At 40.1% G+C, this 19,088-nt stretch overlaps 1 protein-coding gene and 1 non-coding gene across 5 annotated transcripts; both read left to right on the top strand.

Moving 5' to 3' along the window:
* The first annotated feature begins 437 nt into the window (after positions 1–437).
* RANBP1 (RAN binding protein 1) lies at positions 438–17,156 on the top strand. Of its 4 annotated transcripts, none has more exons than XM_034790621.1 (6): positions 438–590; positions 5,338–5,474; positions 7,354–7,511; positions 8,855–8,983; positions 12,346–12,411; positions 13,898–16,535. In XM_034790621.1, exons 1-6 carry the CDS (start codon positions 576–578, stop codon positions 14,020–14,022), a joined length of 630 nt encoding a protein of 209 aa, XP_034646512.1. In that variant the 5' UTR covers positions 438–575; the 3' UTR covers positions 14,023–16,535. The 4 variants fall into 4 exon arrangements, with proteins under 4 accessions (XP_034646512.1, XP_034646510.1, XP_034646509.1 ...); XM_034790619.1 differs by having other exon boundaries at positions 13,895–16,535; XM_034790618.1 differs by lacking the exon at positions 438–590 and adding an exon at positions 1,427–1,614 and having other exon boundaries at positions 13,898–17,156.
* LOC117888368 lies at positions 12,549–12,676 on the top strand. The gene has a single exon (XR_004648318.1). It is a non-coding gene; the product is annotated as a small nucleolar RNA SNORA77 (small nucleolar RNA).
* Positions 17,157–19,088: the final 1,932 nt, after the last annotated feature.

The following is a 19,088-nucleotide window of genomic DNA, read 5'->3' as shown; positions in this document are numbered from 1 at the left end:
ACCCCCCAAACCTAATAATACACGATTAAAATACCCCCCCCTTCCAGCACACACGCAGGCGCCATCTTGAGAGTAGCGAGACGCGGGATGGTCGCCGCCATGTCGCAAAGGCTGATGGGAAACCGCTCGGGAATGGGGTAAAAAGGTTTAATTGGGGGCAGACACTAGATCTTTGGAGATGAATTTTCTTTAGACTCAGCCCGCGAGGGAGGGGGATGCTGTACGTTTTCCGAGGGGAATTCGGGCTGTTTCCAAGACCTCGAGTAGGAGCCTGGAGAAGTTGCCCAGCCGGACGCCTCGGCGTGGCCGTGATTTAGTACCGTTAAAAGGCTACTATCAGGTGGCGGGGTCACCCTGTCTCCTATAGCTAGCAGCGTTAGACGAGAGAAAGGCATCGGGGTAAAGTAGGCGTTTCCCATCAGGCCTTGCGGCAACGGCGGCGCGGGCTGCGGGAATGAGGTAAAAGCGGGAGGGGGCGGGGAGCTGCAAGCAGGAAATTCAGCGCCAAAGCTGCGGTGGGGGGAGAGAGCGACGCGGACGAGTCTAGTCTAGGAGCAGCGCCACCTCCCAGCCCCATGGCGGAGACCAAGGTGAGGATGCCGACGCTTCCCTGAGCAATCTGGGGCGGACGGGCTCCATGGGGAGTGCTGGGGCGGCCTGGGGCTCGGGAGCAGGAGGTGGAGTGGGGCGGCCTGGCGCTGAGGGGAGCGGGCTTGGGTGGTCTGAGGCGGTGGATGGGGGGCCTGGAGAAGCAGCGGGGAACAGAGGGGCGAGAAGCCCGCGGGCTAGTCGGGTGAAGGGCCCTGGGGAGTAGGGAGGCTGGCTGGGAGAGCAGTGGGGTTTAGGAGGGACGCGAGGCCGAGCGAGTAGATGAGAGCGGGGGCTGAGGAGGGCGGCCTTGTCTTGGCGGGAAAGGGGGGCCTGGGTGGCTTTTCACCCGGCATCCCCAGATGCACGTGGGGTCGGGGCTTCACCCTGCTGGGGGCTGTCCGGACACACGTGCGTCCCAGTCTCTTGCTGGGGCCCATCCCTTTGCGGCCGGGGCCGAGGCAGACGGTGATATCCCTTTCCGCCTCACTCTGGCTCCTGGCCCTACGGCGGGGTCGGCTCTGCCCCAAGCGGGCGTTTGAGCCTCCGCAGGCGCCACAATCGGGTTTATGACTCAGGAGCTTTTGAAGGCCCCCCCCCCCCCCCCCCCCGTGTTACTGGCAGGGCCGGGGCTAGGCGTCCTAGACTCCCACGTGCTTTTATATCGCGGGCGGGTGGGATTGTATCGCAACACTGTGATTCGTTTTCTTTCGCCACCTCTAACATATGCTTATTGTTACTTACGATTTTCTTGTGGCGCCTGCAGGGAATCGAACTGGGGGCGGAATAAAGGGATCAGTTATCTCTGCAATGAGGTTTGTTTATCTCAGAGCTGGAGTCGATCAGTTCTACAAGCCTGGCCTGTGTTCTCTCTGGGCTGTTTTTCCCCTTCTCTTGGAAACAGTCAGGTCTTGGTGCAGTGCACTGCAGCCATTCTTCTATCGAAGTTGTATTACAGTACTATGGCTGGTCTCCATTTTCTTGTGTGCTAGAGCACTGATGACACTCAACAAGTGTCACCAAAAGGTGTGTTGTAGCATCTTTGAACTAACCCTTATTTCCTGTCGAACCATTACTTGTATTCTAGTAACAAATAAAAGCCCCAACCCAGTTGGGGGCCCTGTTGTGCTGTGTATTGTACATACACTTAGTGAGAGACAGTATCTGCCCAGAATTTATAATCTAAATTGCCAGTGGTGAGGAAGAATAAAATTATCATCTTCCTTTTCCAGATAGAGAACAGGCACAGATATTAAGTGATTTAACCAAGATCTCAGTCTGTGGCAGAGCTGGAATTGAATTAAGATCTCCAGAGTCCCTTGCTAATGCCTTAACCATAAGACCATGCTTTCTCCCTCCCGGTGTTACAAAGAAACTGTTTGCTAGCCTTCTGGAATATTCTTGTGGCTTCTTTGGCTATGGAAGAAACACATTTCATTTCTTGGCTTCTTAAGTGAGAAGTCTCTTAGTGATTCATATATATTAAAATAAAGTCAAGAACAAAGACAACATAGCTGCAGGGTAAAGTGTTAAATTGGAAATTCAGTTGTGTGATAGTAACTCTTATTGTTCTATAAAGCCATATCTAAAAATCTCTAACTATAAATTTCTGATAGAGCACTCTTTAAATGGTATGTCCTGACATCTTGGGTTTTCTCCTCTCTCAATGACATTTATAAGATCTTTTCAGTAAGATAAACTGATGATATGTGCAGCATTGTGATCTTAGGTGTTATAATTAAAATGCATACAGAAATTTTAAATTCAAATTGATATAGCATCCCACTGTGTATCTAATATTTTAAATGGAATTTTTCAAGAAGGCCATGAATAGTTTTTACAGAACTTCACACCTTCACACCTCCCTTCCCCCCCCCCCCCCGAACAGTTACTTAGGCTGTATTAGTAAATGTCCTTTCTCTCATTTATCTAATCAAATATTCTGATACACAATTGACCCAATGTTATAGAAGAGCTCCTATTGCAGCTGTCAGTCTACTTGTTCCCTATTGATACTAAGCTACTATAGTAAATTGCACATATGAAGTCATATAATTTGAAAACACTAACTGTATATCTGAACCCAACATTTACATTAAAAATCTCACTTTTCTTAAATTTCACGTATGCCATGATGATTTAATTTTGAGGGTTTTTAAAATCTCTATATATGAATATTTCCTTAATATACAGACCTTGATCTTTTAAAAATAACCTGCTTTGCCTGCACAGTGTCTCAAAACCAATAACTTAAATGATAAAAACAGGCATGGATGTGGTGATAAGTATGCTCCTGAAGTTGTCTGGGATCCTTATAATGTAGGAGACTCTGAACTCGTGAACTTCAGCATCTAAAGTTCACTGTAAATGGAGACACTTGTAATGAATACCCCTTAAAAGCCTTCGTTTGTAATAACTATTCTGTCAGAACTTTAAGCCTGTATGAGGGAGTACTACTTCAGTAACTTAAAACATATTATCCCAAACCAAAAATAGGGGAACAGTTTTTCCTAGCCTTAGGCTTGTTTGCTAATTCTAGGTTTCCAGCCAATACTTTAATCAAGATTTAAAAATAAAATCAGTGTAATATAATTAAATACCTCTAGCATTGCATGAATACCAACTTTCTTTTTAACCTGAGACATTTTGATACTGTTCTAGTGTTACAAGATTGGGTTATATCTAAAAGCCAGACTTAGTGCTGTTACTTTAGAACTTTTGAAGGTTAATTGATCAGCTTAATTTTTTAAAGGAACATTGTAGCTATGTTATCGTAACGGTTTATTAGTGTGAGGATACTAGAGAGAGGGGATCTCTTGCTTTCTCTTGGCAGAGCTAATTGCACAAACCAGGGAGCTCTTTGTGTTCATCTGTTCCACCCAACAAGCTCCCTGTGTGCCATGCTCCCATCCCCCTCTATTTCAAGGACTTTTGCAACTCCTCCATCTATTCCCTTATGCCTAGGACTCTGTGTGCCCGTGTTTCTCCAAAAATGCATCCTTTTTCATGGCATATAGAAAAGGAAGTCTTGATTTTTGTTTTCAGAGAGCTAGCACAGTGCTTTATGACACACAGACCAAAACCTTTTTATTTTCAAAAAACTTTTAGATGTTTTCTGCCCTCACTATTGCCACTGTGACTAGAGTCCTTCTGTATGAATAGTTTCTTTACTGCTTTGGGGTAGGTTAGAGGTGGGCAAACTTTTTGGCCTGAGGGCCACATCTGGGTATGGAAATTTGTATGGCAGGTCATGAATACTCACAAAATTGGGGTTGGGGTGAAGGAGGGGGTGAGGGCTCTGGGGTAGGGCCAGAAATGAGGAGTTCAGGGTGCAGGAGGGTGCTCCGGGCTGGGGCAGAAGGCTAGGGGGCAGGGTGAGGGCTGGGGATGAGGGGTTTGGGGTGCAGGAGGGGGCTCTGGGTTGGGATTGAGAGGTTTGGAGGGGGGGAGAGCGATCAGGGCTGGGACAGGAGGTTGGGGCATGGGGAGGGAGTGAGGGCTGCAGATTGGGGTGCAGATGGGGTTGGGGTGCAGGAGGGTGCTCTGTGCTGGGATCGAGGGGTTTGGGTGCAGGCCCTGGGTGGTGCTTACCTCAAGCAGCTCCCGGAAGCAGCGGCATGTCACACCTCTGGATCCTACGCAGAGGCACAGCCAGACAGCTCTACGTGCTGCCCCGTCCGCAGTCCCTGCAGCTTCCAGTGTCCGGGAATGGTGGCCAATGAGAGCTGCTGGGGCAGCGCACAGAGCCCCCTGGCTGCCCCTAAACATAGGAGCTGGAGGGGAGACATGCTGCTGCTTCTGGAAGCCGCACAAAGTGGCTGCCGACCCCGCTACCCAGCTGGAGCGGGGCAAACCCCAGACCCCGCTCCACAGGGCCAGATTAAATTGGCTGGCGGGCTGAATGCGTCCTGCCCGCCCACCCCTGGCTTAAGGGATACGTTTCACCATTGAAATGGATGGGGAATACTTTAAGGTTAAACCTGGGTTTACAACTTCGTTCAAAGAAGAAATTGGAAAATGAGTTGATTTATTTTATAATGGTAAGAGATTAGTCTTAATATACGTTGAAAATATGGCAGCTTCTGATTTTACTAAGACTTAACTTTAAGGCTGTTAATTATAAGTGCTGTTACGGTTTGTATGCATGATCGATGTTGCTGAACTCAGTGAGCAAAAAAGCATGTCTTCAGGCTTGTCTACACGGTGCATTCATGTGTCCCCACTGGGATGTAAATTTTAGTGCTTTCCAGCATGTGATGCTCTAGCAGGCCTTTTGGACCCTGCTGAAATGCACTAAAAGTTCCCTAGTGCATGTCGTAGTCCCATTTCAAATGGGGCTACATCAGTTTATATTAGAAAATTTTTAGTGTCCACCAGCAAGATCCACAGAGTCAGTGCACCATACTCTGGTGTGCACTAGAATTTACACCACAGCTGGTGTGCACCTGTGCAATATGCAGACAAGCTCGTAGACTCCTGAGTGAGTGTTCCTATGTTTCACTAATGTGAAAGAAATTTCTTCTCTTTCCAAGAGAGAAGGTTTATACTGCATATTTTAAAAGGCTGAATAAAGTTTAGATGTATGGAGTTCAGATTCTGATGTTGTACTACTTACACTTTGTTAGTGTATATGTAGTTGGAACATTCAGAGTAGTTCCTAAATACCTTTGTTAACATATTAAATCAGATGTAGCCACTGCAGAACTGTTCTTAAAATTGTATTATTGCAATTTGGCATTCTTTTCGCAGGAAACGCATGAGGAACATGACACCTCAACTGAAAACGCAGATGATTCTAACCATGATCCTCAATTTGAGCCCATAGTTTCCCTTCCTGAACAAGAGATCAAGACCCTTGAGGAGGATGAGGAAGAACTCTTTAAGATGTAAGTAGTATGGCGCTGGGTATGTATCTAAACACTAGTTACTTTTAAACTTGGAAAAACACTAATAAAAGGTAGGAAGATTGCTTGTTGCAAAATACCACATGGGCATTTTGGCCAGTAGAAAGAAAATAGCACATGATATAACTAATGTCTGTGCCCCTGGAGTGTTGGGGCTGATAGTGTAACATGATGAAATCCTGACTCTCTAGTAATATCAAATTGATATTATAAAAGTTTGGATTCAAAAAAATGTAAACCTGTTGACTCAAATTGTGCAAAAATGTTGGGTCTAGAGATGTGTAACTGTGTCACAAAGTAGGTTTTTCTTTTTTTAAAATTAACATGTTCTACTCTGTGCTTAAATATTTGGGTCATCATGACACTCCTCTCTCTCTCCCCCCTTCCATAGTAGAAGCTGTCTTCTTACTTACTGAATCAGTATTTTATAGACTGAAGGTGTAAATGCCCCACCCTCTCTAACTCTTCAATGGTTCCCTTCTGCCATCATCTGGAGCGGTCATGGAAACACCTCTTGCTCTTTCTATTGTGTTAGCAGACATCAAATTGTAATAGTTGTTATACGATTAGAAAACCGGGCAAACAGGCTTAATCTGAAATGTTTAAATTTTGTAGAATCCCTTGAACTTTTCCTAAGCTGGAGACCTCTTTAGAGAAAGAAGTGTATGTAGCACAGGAGTTAAGATGCATTCCTCTTGCCCTGTGATGTTCCTGCTTCATATAGGCATGAAGTGCATTTGGGAAAAGTCAGATGGCCAAAAGTAGTCATTTTCAAGCTCTGTTCCAGAGTGTGCTCCTGTAAGAGGCTCTGATAACACATGGTTCTACGAGAACATCTCCAAAAATTGACCTGCATGAGTAGCGTGACCACTAAGCTTTTCTGCGTGATGTGCAGTCCCAGATGAAAGAAGCCGTTCTCTTATAAAGTCAACCCTTAAAGAAATACTGGAATAGGTTCTGCTGTCTAAGGATCAGAGGGTCCTTTTAATAGAGTTTAGGAAAGTTCTTCTTAAGGTGCCAGCAGTTCAATAGGTTGTGCAGCAAAAGGAAGTGTTTTGACAAAAATTTGCTGAGACCTGGCTGGATGCCAGTGCTCTGGGCTTTCCTGAATCCTAGGGTTCCAAAAACAGATAAGCCACCTTGAATCCAGGTAGTTGATCCGCAGGGAAGCAAAAATAATCTTGGGGGGAGGAAGAGACATGTTTCCGCACATGTGCCTGCACATGTGCAGTGGTGCAGAATTCCCTCACGAGTAGATAGTCGGAGAAAATAATATATCTGGAAAAGAGGCTGGGCAACTACTTTTTAAATGTTCGTCTCGCCTTTAACAAGTTCGTTAATTAACAAAACTGAAAGTAGGCCATGAAAGTAGGCCAACAGAGCTGGCTTCATTTGTGTTTTTGTTGAATCATTGGTTGTAATTTCAGTGCATTCCAAATATACACAACAGTGTAACAGCTCTTCTGTAACTTAAATTTGTGTGCCCTGATTTTAAAAAAGCATGAAATTCAATTTTTGATGGAATTAATTCAGTGCTAATATGGAGCTGTTTTGAAATTACACAGACATTCTTTCAGCAAAATTTTGGTGGGGCAGTGAACTTGTTTTTTAATGACTCCATTCATACAGTATTCTGTCCTGAACTAGTTCATTGACTACTCAGAGCATGGTGCTCAATTTGCCAACAAAATCTGTCGTCTTGTACTCTAACTTGTTGGTGAGGACTCTGGATTTATTTCCTCTCTCCTAAAAGCTCTGTGGAATCTTAACTTTCACCTAAGACAGGTGGGCTGAGGGCCCTTTTATTCAGCGTGGTTTGTTTTTTGCATACAAACTCTAATCTCTTGCTCTCTTTCTCAAGGCGAGCAAAGCTGTTTCGATTTGCATCAGAAAATGATCTTCCAGAGTGGAAAGAACGAGGAACCGGGGATGTGAAACTCCTGAAGCACAGGGAGAAGGGAACAATTCGCCTTCTCATGAGGAGAGATAAAACCCTAAAAATCTGTGCAAATCATTATAGTATGTTTGTTCCATTATTTCTCGTAACTTCCCTTTGGCTGTCATCTGTTTTTATGTGCAATATAGTTATCAAGTCTTATAGGATTCATGCATGTTTTTTTTTTTTTTACCCTAAAAATGGATTGGAAGAATGGGCCAATGGTCTAACAGCAGCAAATAGACAGGTGCTGTGTATGCATCCAGTTTGATGCCTGTTTAACTTATTAATTGCACAGTTCCATAATATTGCAGGTGAATATATTTACAACCTAGTAAATTAAACAGGCATCAAAATACTTTGTTGCATATTTTAGTTTTGTAGTGAACTCTCTTCAGATGTTCATCCATTTTCAAGGAGATCTAGCAATGTGGAGTATGGAAGTTCTGCAAAGTCTTAAACTTATTTAAAGCAGAAAATAACTTTTTTCCACTGAAATCATGTAAGATGGCTGAAAAGATTGTCTTGACACGAGTTGAGGAAAAATTGTTTGAGTAGAAATCAGACATGGAAAGTTTTGCTGAAGGGAGATGTTTGAAGCAACTGAAGTGTAATTGGAAATAGCACTTTGTTTATATATGGTCCCTGTACTTATTACATACACTAAATAAAAGGCCTGGGCATGAACAAAAACTAGAACTATGGGTTCATCAAGCTTGTGACTTCTGCTGAAACTACAGTTTCTCTAGTTTCGTGCACTTGCACCAGAAAAGGGTAAGCAAGCATAACAAGGCAGTTAAAAAGATACTATTCTATGCTGAATATTTGTAGAGTTTGTTGTCGCAGGAGACTGAAACAGAATTTTAAGATGGCGTCAAGGGAGGAGGGAGAAATCACTTAAATGAATAATCTCAGAGGGAAGCTAAGTGCTATCTATAATACGTAAGATTATCAGCAGTAGAAAGGGAGAAACTTTACTATTTTATTTGGATGCTCTTGTACCTTCCTTTGAAGCATCTGCATTGGCCACTATCTAAGAAAATACTTTAGACTATTGGTCTTTCAGTAGGGGAGCTTTGCATTCTAAAAGGGTATTAAATTGGAACTATAATTTTTATTTTGTGGGGAGTGTAGTTTGAATAGCAGTGTGTGGTTAGCATTCTGTTTGGCAGTATTGACCTCCCATTGCAGAGTGTTCTAGGACATGGGAGAGAACAATATGGGCACCATCTCTTTTTTTTTTTTTCCCCTCCTCTCACCCCTCCAGCTAGAAATAATTTTGCATTACAATCCCCTGTGAAGTATAAAATTTTATTTACTTCATCTTACTAAGAGCTAACTTTCTTAAGGTACTTGTGGGGCTTATGTGGAAATGTATTTCAAAATGTTATATGCAGCTGGACTAATCAGTTATTTTTCTTTGTAGTTACACCTTTAATGGAACTGAAGCCTAATGCTGGAAGTGACAGGGCATGGGTCTGGAACACACATGCTGACTTTGCAGATGAAAGCCCTAAACCTGAACTTTTGGCAATCCGGTTCCTAAATGCAGAAAGTAAGTTATGGCACAAGATCAGTTTCTTCTGATATTTATACTATGTGCCTTAGGAAGTAACTTTGGGCCATTTAATACTGCACAGTATTCTACAGTAAATGTATGAAAGAAGTTACCGCTACCTTTTGTAGCTCCCATGGTAGAAAAGAATAAAAATTCCCTGTATTTTTAAAGAATCTATCCCACTGGCTGTAAGCACTCAAAATGGGGTGAGCGAGGAGAGAAAAAAACCTCATTTGCGCATAGAAAGCCACCCTAATAATTGTTTGTAAGGACAGTCCCTTCCATCTAAATAGTACTGCAGCAGAATTATTCAGAGTGCAACTAGTTAATTAGTAATGCTCAGAATATGTAGATAAAGAGTAGTTATGCTCCATCTTCCATCCAACACCATCTTTATAACTTTTTTTTTTTGTCTTGACAAGTGTGCTGACTCTGTTTTCAAGAGAACTTGTTAGTGTTTCCAAATTTCAATGCAATAAAACTCCAGGACTTCAGCCAATGTGTTGATCTTACTTTCATTAATTACCTCAACTTCATGTTTTAATGAAGGTTAAATTTGTGGCATTACAAATACTGTATGGAAATAATCACCTTGTATTAAATCTTCCATTCAGGCACATCACATCTCCCCTTAAAATCCCATACTTTACTGACTGCTACACTGAACAAGTACTAGGTGTTAATATCCACTTGTCTCTTCCTTCTAACATATCAAATGAAATATCCTCTAAGTGGAATATAGTATTCCTAACAACCACAGATAACTTAGACAATAGGTTATAGTAAATCTTTCTAGACTAAAGTTTATTTTTTTTAAAGTTATATATTGTTTTGATATAATGCTTCCAAAGTTAGCATAGTTTGACCATTCATAGAAATGGTGCAAGATTCTGTTTTCTGTTCTTTTATGTTAATTAAAGGCTTTGAGCACTGTGGAGGAATCACACTCCTGTTGGAGTGTCTCATATCTGTGGCCAGAACAGGCAAATTCTCACATCTCTTTGTTAAAAATATCAAACTAATTTGTGTAGTATCTCCTCTGGGTAACTTAGGATAATAGATGCCATGATTTGGGAATTGGAGGTGAAGTTATTTGTATCTTGGTAGCACCTGAGTACCCCAGCCAGGAGTGGTTAGGGACTATCCAGACATAGAATGGAAGCCACTGTCTGTCACAAATACCTTACAAACAACAAGATAAGTGACAGATTGTAGTGGTTGGTCTGGAATTCCCTACTTGGCATGCCACACTATGCATTCATTCCTAAATAGAACGTGCGAAGACTAACTGTATGAGAAATAGAATGAGACTTGGAAAATAAAATGGCTGTCACACTTCTTCCCTTCTCACCACACTCCCCAAATGACTACTGGGTGAGTGACCTGCTCTCTGGGGCTGCTGAAACCCCTTCTCCTTGGATGCCCGAGTCACAGGCAGAATACTATGGTGGCTGCACAATCAGCTTGATTTTTCTCTTCCATTTCCTGTCTAGTCTAGTGGGTAGTTCTTGTAAGGGGAGAAGCACTTCTAGATCCAGATGTTCTCACTAGCCCTTAAGCAGTTAATGCAAACAGTGTGTGACTGTCAAAGACCATCATAACTGCTGGCTTCTTATTGTGCATCCCAGATAGCTTTCAGGTTGCATGCCACTAGTCCTGTGCCAGTGGGTTAGCCAAATTAAAATGTCTAGCTTGACACATAGGAGGAAGGTAAGATGGTAGTAAACAAAAATGCTACCAACATGTTCCATTGCACAGTTGGGATCTTGTGGCAGATCCATATTAACACATGTTGGCAAACAACGTTTTCTTCTGTTCACCTTTCTAATACAGCATCCTTTCTTCTTCAGGCAAACTTTAATTGAAACCAAGCCTTCTATTTAAACCCCTGAATCCCCTACAAAAAAAAGTGTACTTGGAGGAATAACGTTAAAATCCCACTCCTAAACTTATCTCTGAGTTTGAGGGGTGAGGGAAGGCTTTCATTGCCTCCTTTATACACTGCCTTGCAGTAGCAGATAAGAGAGTCTAGAAAGCAGACTATTAGTAGAATTCCTTCTTGGATTCATAGATAAAGAATTAAAGTTCAATTTCTGGTCCTGTCAAGGGGTGTCACTTTGCATGATGAACTCCCTTTCAAAGAAGGTCTTCTGAAAATCCATGAGGAGGGTGCACACTCCTAAGAGATTCTAAAAAAACTTCTGGCTTCATATTCAGTCTTTAAAAATGTGCATTTTCCTGTGGAGCAATAGTGACCTCAAGTGGCCAGTCATGCTATCCTCAATGTGGGGGATCAGATTATCCTTTCTGGTTCTATTTTGAGAGTGACTTGACTGGTTATCTGTTTCTCAAATTATTTCAGTTAGAAAGGGTTGGAGGGATGCTTATTGTAATTGAACTGATAGAAACTTTCTGATAATAGCTGCTATCTTTGAAATGGAACTGTTCAGAACCAATTGCTTAGACTGAAATGTATTGAAGTATGTTGTCTTCAAAAGAATTCTGGTTAGCTGTAACTTGAGCCATGTTACCTGCATCTTTTTACTGATGGGTGTGTGTGTGGTGTTTGTTTAATAAAAGTGACTGGATTTTCAACTCTGGAGACTGAAATTCTCCCTTCAGGTGCAGTATAGACAGTGATGGTGCAAACTTGCCATTCCTCCTTAGCTGTATCCTGGCAGAACTATCTCTAGTTCTAGAAAATAAATGTCTATGGTCCTCTCAGTGCCTGCCCTCTGACTGTGAACAAGAATGTGTGGTAGGCTTCTGAAGTGAATGCCTAGTAGCTAGTTGCTAAGGTATGGCTAGAAGTTCAGCTAGCTTAAAATAGCACTTAGCAGCAGAACCTTAAGATGAGAACTTGGCAAAAAACCCACTCAAAGGTGCAACATCCACTGCTTTCTTTGGAGAGTGTTTAATGAGAAATAATTGAAGCCTGTATACTTAAAATCACTTGAACTAAGATGAAATCCACTAAGTGCATATTTCTTGACAAAAAAGGCAGTCAAACTAAAATGTAGAAATGAGTTTTTCGGGATAAATGTCTGTTTCAGAACAAAATAGATCTAAAGAATAGAGGCATTGTAAATAATTTAAGGCAGTGGTTCTCAAACTGGGGGTTGGAACCCCTCAGGGGGTTGCGAGGTTATTACATGGGGAGTTGCAAGCTGCCAGCCTCCACCCCCAAACTCCGCTTCGCCTCCAGCATTTATAATGGTGTTAAATATATTTTTAAAAGTGTTTTTAATTTATAAGGTGGTTGCACTCAGAGGCTTGCTATGTGAAAGGGGTCACCTGTACAAAAGTTTGAGAATCGCTGATTTAAGGTAATGAAGAAACATTTTATTTCCTTCAAACAGATGCACAGAAATTCAAGGCAAAATTTGAAGAATGCAGGAATGAGGTAGACAAGAAAGCAAAGAAGGGTAAGATGTTAATCTCTTCTTGGGATTTTAAATGATTACTTCATCTTTTTGTCCTCTCCTTTCCCAAGTTTTTAATGCCTATCGCGGGGGAGAGGGAATATCCTTAGATTGCTCACTGTAATATTTGGTGCCTCTTGGCAGACTCACTCTGTGCCTGACTGCAATCTTCAGTCCAGGGGCTTTTTCAGTCTGCTAGAGTAATGGTCCGGGGTGTTGAACTCTTCTTTCCTTGTAGAAGACTTGCAGTTGCTCCTGGGACATAATTTTTAGGGTAGTTATTATAGAAAGGCTTTTCATTATTTATACAGAAAACATATACTACAGTTGAGTAACAGTTTTACCATACTGATTTTTTTTTTTTTTTTTTAAATCTTCCGGTGTTCACCAGTAAATACCCCGGTTGCAGGATTATATTTGAAACTAATTTTTGAAACTTGGTTCATTTTGTTTAAATTGTAAAGTTACTTTACCAATTTAATTTGGTTCTGTATGACACACACACACACACACACACACACTACATATAATTGAGAGAAGCTCTCTGAACAAATATCTTCAATTTCATATAGAGATTAAAAATTTAGAATGGAATTCTGAGTTTTGATCTGCTAAAGGTATAAAGTATAGACTCCTACTGGTCGGCAATTCAAATGCTTCAGGAAATCTGAGTGGGTTAGGCAATGCAGGAAACTGAATTCCCTTGTAAACTGTAGCCTTAGTTCTCTCTCACTCAAGCAAAGATGTTGGAGTGGCAGGAGAGAGGAGGATAGAGACCTGAATTGCAAATAACTCTATATTGGGATAAGGATATTATCTAAGTAGCTGGAAGTTGTATGGAACCCAGCACATCTAATTCCACAAAATATGCCTTGTCAGTAGTTACCCTGTAGCAGTCAAAAAAACTGTCCAAGAGGGCACTGAAAAGGGGTACCATCCCATTCTTAGTCGGTAAGCTATGGCCTAGTGTATGACTTTTAAACCAGAGTGGGAGGGGGAAGGAATGAGTCTACATTCATTTGGCATGGGATGGATCAACAAAGGACAAAAACAGTATGAATCATCTTTGGGTACATCTACACTACAGGGGGGAGTCGATTTAAGATACGCAAATTCAGCTACGTGAATAGCATAGCTGAATTTGACGTATCGCAGCCAACTTACCCCGCTGTGAGGACGGCGGCAAAATCGACTTCTGCGGCTTCCTGTCGACGGCGCTTACTCCCACCTCCGCTGGTGGAGTAAGAGCGTCGATTTGGGGATGGGACGCGATAAATCGATCCCCGAGAGGTCGATTTCTACCCGCCGATTCAGGCGGGTAGTGTAGACCTAGCCTTAGTGTATGGCAGAGAGTTCAAAAAATATCCTTAATCTCTCTCTAAAGCCAATTACACTCTTTCTTTAGTAAAACAAGTTAACACAGCCTTCCCACTGTTAATTAAATCTACCATACTGTGTGTAACTTTTTCTTCAAACAATCTCTTAGCAGGCACAGAGAAAAATGATAGTGCTGACAAAGTTGCTGAGAAATTAGAAGAGCTTTCTGTAAAGGAAGAAAGCAAAAAATGTGAGAAGAAAGAAGAGACCAAGGAAAAAACTGAAGAAAAGCAATAAATCATCTTGGGCCTTGTGTTTTTTCCTTAATTTTTTTTAATTTTTACAAGGGACTTTATAAAGAACTGAATTCCAACATTCAGGTTGTTTTTTCTAAGCTTTTGCCCTTTTGAAGATGTCTTCAGAAAATCCATTCCCCAGTCATGAAAATGTACTGTGCTAACTTTCTTTTCCATAGTGGAAACACTTATTTATAGTCATCCAAAAGAGTGAATAAAACAAATTTGAAAACAGCATCAAAGGACAGAACTGAGTTTTCTATACACTTCAAACACTTGTGACTTTAATTCTTGCACTTGGTGTTTACATATTTGAGGGTGCATATCTTCATATAAGTGATGTAATCAGATTAGATTAAGTGCATTTTAATCCTTCCTGTTGGTAAAATTATGCAGACATTTCTTGTATGTTATGTTAAATTAGTAGACTTAAGCAGGCCTCTTACACCAGTTTTGGGTGTTTGCGTTTGCTGATTGAAGATTGTTCCTGCTTGATGAGGTACATACAGTTTTCTTTAGCAGACCAGTATACCGTTTGCTTCCTACAAGGCTGTAGTGACACATAATTCTGGATGGTAGAATTTATAATACTCCTGGCACAACTCCACTGATATGATGACCACTTATGGCAGACAGTAGTGGAAAAAGACATCCTTTGACCTATCATGGATGTAATTTAATACAGTCACGTATAGGTTCTTTCATTACAAAAAGATAAGTAGGAAGCTGCTTTTTTTTTTTTTTTTAAAGTCTTCATGACTTTAAAAAGCTCTTTTAACCATGCTAAAGGATCAAGAGTGCTGTTTGCGTTAGGAAAAAAAGTATAAAACCTACTTATATTGTAGATAGGACCATAGATCACTCATGATGTGCCATTCACTGACTCTTAAGGACCATCTGTTTACTAGAGATAGTAAGGTTTTTGTTTTTTGTTTTGTTTTTATATCTACTTAATGTTAGGGATGAATCTAACCTTGTTAGACAACATGCCATGGAGCTCCTCAAACCAGAGCTTCCCATGTTTTTTTGCTGTGTGCCCCACCACCACCATGTGAGTGGCATAAAAGGGTCCCTTAATCCTGCCCATCCAGGGCAGAAAGTGACTCATTGAGACAAGCAGATGGCAGGACCTAGCTGGGCCTCCCTGGAGAAGTATGTAGCCTCCCTTTCATTCCTGCAGGGTTTAAAATAGACAGGGCTATGGCTTTCTGGTAGAGTGGAGGGCCACAAATGAGAATGCTCAGGAAGACTGCAGTAGTCAGTGAAGTGTGGGAAAGCAGCAGGCTATGGGTGGGGTTGCATGTGCTCTCTTGCCCCAAACCTCCCTGTATATTCTCCCTAGCCTGGACACCCGGAGCCCCTCGCCCCAACTCACACACCCCAGATAACCTCCCACAGTTTGAAATACAATAGTGTAAGCAATACACTCCAACAATCACTTTCTAAATTTGGCACTGATGTGTTCAGAACTAGCAATCACTTTACCAGAATTTGTGGGGTTATAAAATACTTGCATTTTAGAAAAATATGAGGAGGTACTAATACTACTACAAAAATATTAAACCTATAATTTGAATATGCAGGATGAAATATAATGTTAATATGCTCCTAAAATGGGAATAAGTATTATGGTTCAAGCTGGTCCTTTAACAGTGGTTATTAGCAATGGATCTACTTCGTTTCTAACTACTGCTAGAGTTTTGGGAGACTTAAACCAGGATAGAAAACAACGAAAAGCCTTTACATTCAGTAAATGTCTTGTTAGTTTTTTGGTGGACAATTTCGTTGTACAAAGATTAACACAACTATCAGTAAAAAAATTATTTAAAAATAAACTCAATCTAGTCTTTCTAAACTGTAAAGGTGTAATGACCAATAACACCTAAAAGAGGGAACTGAATGTTGATAGAAGGTCTAAGCCTGCTGACTTCCTCCATTTATGAAATTTAAATTCTCTAAGACAAGACAAACTACATGGGAAAATGAGCATTAAATATGCTTTAAATTTGTGTAAATACCTTTTTGATGTTATAGTAAGTTGATCAAATCTGGAACTATAAAGAAGGTACTCCATTTTATATTAAAGGCAAAAAATAAACTTTTGGCATGAGCAAAGTTCATTTCTCTTCCCCTATTACTAGCACAGCAGATTTTCACAAGTACTGTCTGGTGTGGGATTTGCCCCTTCCAAACACCAGATACATAAATCAAATGTTTTAGAACTATAAAGCTCCTAGGGAATAAAACAAATACCTCAGCTGTCTCCTCCATAAGGGATCTCAGCAGCATGATGTGTTTGATACGTGTTTTTGATTTAAGATAGTATTGTATGTTTCCAAATACTTAATTTTACTGCCATCTGAATGTAAAAAGCCAAAATGTTATGTATTCGTGAAAGCCACCGTCGATTTAAATGGAAGCTGACAAGCAATGTTTTTAAACTTGTTAAAGGGGAGGTGAAGTTTACAAATCTAATTTCAAAATAAACTATGCGTTAAATTTTTTCATTTAAAAGATTTGCTTTTTTTATTTAAAAAAACAACAAAACCTTGTGTTGGAAATGCAAACACAATAGATTATGCTACTGCATAAGAAGCAGAAAACGGGCCATTCTAGTTTTGCTGTTGAGCCTGACTGAAAAAAAAAATTAATACTCATGTACACTTCATTTTTTTAATCTGTTAATCCCAGGTATTGTTACAATTAAAATAAATTGTCATTACTTCATTGTATGATTTTCAGTCACTCATGCATGTGTGCTTAGTTTTATTGGCTTGATATTTTTACCCTAGAGTTCAGATGAATTGATTCAGGCTTTACTTCATGGGCCATATTCATCCTTAATGAAAGTCCATTGGTATGAATTTTTCCCTAGGCCTTTGTGTAGTGCTCATATCTTGTTAGTTTTCACATTGCTTCTTCTGTTTTCCAAGTAAAACACCAAAACAATTTCTGTGGAAAAGCATTTCAAAGAAAAGCTTTTTTTTGTTTGGTTTTGTTTTTAATTAATTAAACTGAAACATTACTACTTTGTGTTTTAAAGTATCTCAATCTATTGGGCTGCTGTTTTACAAATAGAAAAGTAAAAAGTGATTTTAAAAAGGATCTTAACATAATAAAAATTAGACTTGAAAAGGAATCTTTAAATTTTGTATAGAAAAGTTTGTATAGTCATTTTCATAAACTCAAGATGTTGGCTACCATGTTCTCAGGATGTTTTTCAGTTTGATTTATTTCCCCTGCCCTTTTATGACAGTATTGTTCACTGTTGGTAGTTTCCATTTAGGGACATGTTCTGATGTATTCACCAGGTGTGTGTTGGACTTTAATGGTGTATATGTAAAATTTATGTGAATCATTCTACTTTTGCAGAATCTTCAGTTCTTAGTGAAGAAGAGATACTCAGAATGACAGAACCAAACTTATTTTCCTCTTACCAATCTGAAAGTATCCCCCAAGCTCAATAAGGGAAACATTTTTCTCTTGATGAAAGGGAAGATTTTTTTTTTTTTTTTTAAATAGAATTACTTGCGAAGTCTTTACAACTGCAGATCTCAAATCTTACGATTAGTGTTCTAGATTTGTTTATATTACCCACTTCATGAGCTTCTAAAGGAACAGTATTGATAAAGGCTTGTATAAATGTTTTCACTATATGTGTTTAGGAATTTGCATCAGAGAACTTAAACTACATATGATATTATAGTAATATGATGTATGAAATTAGAGATAGCGCAGACATCCGTTCTTATGAAATTCTTAGTTATATGTTGGACAAATATACTGGAATAGTAACTCATTCCTATATTTGTAGAGGTATCTAGTTGAATTACCACATCAAATTGTCAGTTATGAAACTGCAGGTATGGAAATGGGAGTAACACAAATTTGCTAAGGAAGTACTTTTGAAAGTTCAATTGAGATAATTCAGTGGTTACTTCTATTATGTTTACACTTTCAATCCTAGTGAGGAAATTCACAGTATTCCATTTTTGTATGTTACCAGCTATTTACTCACTTCAACCCCAGCTTGCCTCCAGAATTTTTAATCTTATTTTATGACAATATATAATATATTGGGGGAGGAGAAGAGCCTTTAAAAATAATGCACCCAAAAGCTACATTAAGGGCAGAACATGCTTAAATTTGTGACTTGGAGAATTCTTGCTTGCCTGATTTGCAGAAATTATGCTGTCAATATGAACAGAATGGTGATATGTTTCTTGTTGGGATATAGTGATCAGCTGTTTGGGAGAATGGAGAGAATTAAGGTGTGGGGCTAGTGATAACCCTGTGTCCAATTTAGAAACAGCTGAATCCTCTATATGGATTACAAAGGCCTGTGTGTGTATGTGTTTAAGATCTACTTATTCCGAAACCTTATCGTTATTTTTTTTTAAATGCCTTCAGTATACTTGTTTAAACGTGACCTTTAAATTATTTTGAAGTCTGCATTAATGGGTGTAAATTTCTATAGAAGAAGATCATATTCAGTAAATCTTATTCTCTAAACCGTGTCCATGCATACCTTAAATAAGGTAGGTGCATATTAGAAAATTGCTAATACTGAGCTTCATAAGGAGGTAAACAACACAAGATTGCATAAAAACAAGCGACTTGAATATATTCAATACTGGATGCTTAAACATTAGAACACAACCCAGACTCTTCCCAAAAAATTCTTGTCATTAGGCATATTGATGAAAGCTGCTGTCTTATGTAAAGCAGACACTTTCCCAAATGTCATCTCCTGCAATGACTATTTTTTTCTACAGTCAGGGTGATGTATCCTGTGTCCGACATAAATGTAATTAATTTTCTGAGTTTGGGGTATCACTGGGAAATTTTCAGAGCTCTAAGCACAATGCTGATTGGATATGAGAGTTGCAGATTGAAACAAGACTACAATGCAGGTCTGTTGTATTTTTTAACCAAACAGTTTAAATACAAACGCTATTTTCAAAGCAGTGATATAGTGGTCATGTTGTTTTTCCCCCACCCCCAACTCTATGGTGAAATTTGCCTAATTTAGAACTTTTCAGCAGCCACCTAGAAGATGGGAACTGC

The sequence above is a fragment of the Trachemys scripta genome, chromosome 15, assembly GCF_013100865.1.
Source record: "Trachemys scripta elegans isolate TJP31775 chromosome 15, CAS_Tse_1.0, whole genome shotgun sequence".
In the NCBI taxonomy this organism is placed as follows: domain Eukaryota; kingdom Metazoa; phylum Chordata; order Testudines; family Emydidae; genus Trachemys; species Trachemys scripta.
The sequence above is the reverse complement of the archived record's forward strand: the minus strand, read 5'-3'. Positions and strand labels throughout refer to the sequence as shown.

Excerpts from the sequence above, each read along its gene's own strand:
- RANBP1 (XM_034790617.1), top strand. The coding sequence starts at position 1,588 with ATGACACTCAACAAGTGTCACCAAAAG. Across the intron at positions 8,984-12,345 it reads CCGGTTCCTAAATGCAGAAA|ATGCACAGAAATTCAAGGCA; the intron begins GTAAGTTATGGC and ends TCCTTCAAACAG. Across the intron at positions 12,412-13,894 it reads AGACAAGAAAGCAAAGAAGG|CAGGCACAGAGAAAAATGAT; the intron begins GTAAGATGTTAA and ends ACAATCTCTTAG.